The sequence below is a fragment of the Scylla paramamosain genome, chromosome 31 (assembly GCF_035594125.1).
Source record: "Scylla paramamosain isolate STU-SP2022 chromosome 31, ASM3559412v1, whole genome shotgun sequence".
Lineage (NCBI taxonomy): Eukaryota > Metazoa > Arthropoda > Malacostraca > Decapoda > Portunidae > Scylla > Scylla paramamosain.
This window is the reverse complement of record NC_087181.1, coordinates 10736317-10738816: the sequence shown is the minus strand read 5'-3', so window position 1 is coordinate 10738816 and position 2500 is coordinate 10736317. Positions and strand designations below refer to the sequence as shown.

The following is a 2500-nucleotide window of genomic DNA, read 5'->3' as shown; positions in this document are numbered from 1 at the left end:
AGATTTTTCTCCCTTTTTTTCTTAAATTCTTCTTAATTCCTTTTTTCCTTCCTTCCTTCCTTCCTTCCTTCCTTCCTTCCTTCTTTGCTTTTAATTCCTGTCTCCTTCCTTTTTCCTTTCTTTTCAGTCTTTCCTTTCAGTTCCTTCAAGTAACTACACACACACACACACACACACACACACACACACACACACACACACACACACACACACACACACACACACACACACACAGTCACTCCTCCCCATACACACACAGTTAGTCACCCATCCCTTCCCATACACACAGTCACCCATACACATCCACTCACACACACCTTGTCCCACAGTTCACAATTGAAACCAAAGTTGACGTGGAAGTACTGGTGATGGTTGTCGTGGAAGATACAGTCAGGTTGCCACGGCTGCCACCAGTGCGCCTTGAAGTTGATGCCGGAGTGGTCAATTATACCGTGATAGTAGAGGTAGGAGAGGATCACCACGAACACGGCTGGGGAGAGAGAGAGAGAGAGGGGTGTTAGTGGTGGTAGTGGAGGTTAAGGGAGGAAGGTTGTGATGGTGTGGTGGTGTTAGGTTAGGTAAGGTTAGGTTAGGTTAGGTTAGGTAAGGTTAGATTAAGTTAGGTTAGGTAACGGTAGATGAGAAGTTATGTTAGGTAAGGTTAGATTACGTTAGGTAAGGTTAGATGATTAGGTAAGATTGAATTAGGTAAAGTTAGGTTAGATTACGGAAGATTAAATAAAAGTAAAATTATGTAAGGCTAGCTGAAGGTACGTGAAGCAAAACTAGACAAGATCAGGTGAAATGATATAGCAATAAATTAAAATAAATAACATTGGCCTAGGATCAGATAGAGGCACTCACTCACCAGGTGTCGCCAGGTAACACACAACCCTGGACTCATCATCTGGACTTAACCCTTTCACTACTAACTGACACACCTTTCCTTAATCACCAATCACTCTGAGACATTTCTTGCTCTACAATTACCTCTAAACATACGCGATAGAAATTGCAAAACTATTCTTCTAATCCCTTACTTTCCTGGAGACGCTTATAAGGACTTCATACATTAATTCTGTATGAAGTTTTTTTTTCCATGTTCCTAATTAACACTTCCACCACCACCACCACCCATACTCACTCCAGTGCACGGGGAAGAGCACCATGGGACTGACGATCACTGCCTGGATGTGAAGGAACTCAATGGGGTGGATGGCCGTGACGCTGAAGGCCGTGGGCTGTTTGTACTTGTGGTGCAATTTGTGGAAGTGCTTGTACAGGAAGGGCATGTGGTAGGCGCGGTGATGCCAGTAAGTGAGGTAGTCCTGAAGGGAGGGAGAGAGAGAAGTGGGGGAGGGTTATATATAGTTAGTACATATAGGTAAGGTTAGGTCATGATAGGTCAGATTAGGTAAGGTTAGGTTAAGTTAGGTCATGCTACGTCAGATTAGGTCAGGTTAGGTTAGGTCAACAACAGTGCATGAGGTAGTCCTGGGAGGAAGAGACGGGGGAGTGAAAGAGTTACATAGAATTACACACACAGGCAATCTTTTCCCAGCGTTCATTCCCTCCCATCCATCCCTCGCGATCCTCCACTCCCTGCCAACCTTCACCGTACCTGCCACACAAACACGACAGGCCAGGAGAGGAAGTACCACAGCCAGCCATACTCGTGCACGTCGTAGTATATAGTGGTGGTGCCTCCGTTCATGATGTAGCAGGAGATGACAGCTGAGATGGTGGAGCCGAGGAATAAGGAGAAGCTGCCCAGTATTATTTCGTGGCGTTCCAAGTCAGGAGGAAGAAATTTGTTAGGTTGGCACTTCCATTCCTCTGGCCTGTCCCTCTGGCGCACGTAATAGTACCACTGAAGGAAAGAGAGGAGGGTGAGAGGATGTGTGAGTATGGAGTGCAGTAGAGGAGAGAAATTGGATGTATAGAGACAGAATGCATGGGGAGAAATGATGAAGAAAGATAGAATTAGCTAAAATATATGAGGAGAAGGAAAATGATGTGTGTGTTTGTGTGAGGGATGAATGGATGGAAGGGATATATAATGTATGGGGAGGAAAAGGAGAGATACTCGTAGGAAAGGTGTGTGAGATAGGACATATGGATGGATAGAGGTAAAATGTATAGCTAGAATATAATGGAAGGGAAAATAATTAAGGAAGGGTGTGTGAGAGAGAGAACATATCACTATACGAGGGAGATTAGAATGAATGATTGAAATACACGAGAGAAAAGAATAGGTTAGACATGAAATAAGGCTTAGAAAGAGATAAGGAAGAATATTTTAACTACTATGAGAAATGTGAGGTTACTACTACCACAACCACAACAACTACTACTACTGTTACTTACATGCAAAAATCCACCAATGCCAAAGTAGAAGGTGTAGGAGACAGTAGAAGCAGCCAGCCAGTAGTAACCGACCCCCTGTAACTTGTAGGAGGCCAAGTCAATACCAAGGAAGGTGGAGGTGGAGTTGAGAGCA

General features: G+C 44.2%; 1 protein-coding gene and 1 long non-coding RNA gene across 3 annotated transcripts in view; one reads left to right on the top strand and one right to left on the bottom strand.

The window, feature by feature from the left end:
• Nucleotides 1-2500, top strand: part of LOC135116470 (uncharacterized) — an 89696-nt gene that overhangs the window by 17556 nt on the left and 69640 nt on the right. The gene's annotated exons all lie outside the window — the stretch shown is intronic.
• The window catches only part of LOC135116457 (uncharacterized), a 4672-nt gene that overhangs the window by 1112 nt on the left and 1060 nt on the right, over nucleotides 1-2500 (bottom strand). The window contains exons 2-5 of the mRNA XM_064033930.1: nucleotides 2368-2500; nucleotides 1622-1870; nucleotides 1145-1328; nucleotides 318-490 (exon numbers count right to left, since the gene is read on the bottom strand). The exon at nucleotides 2368-2500 is cut by the window's right edge and continues 85 nt beyond it. Coding sequence (XP_063890000.1) covers nucleotides 318-490; nucleotides 1145-1328; nucleotides 1622-1870; nucleotides 2368-2500 — 739 coding nt within the window. The remainder of the gene's footprint in view (nucleotides 1-317; nucleotides 491-1144; nucleotides 1329-1621; nucleotides 1871-2367) is intronic.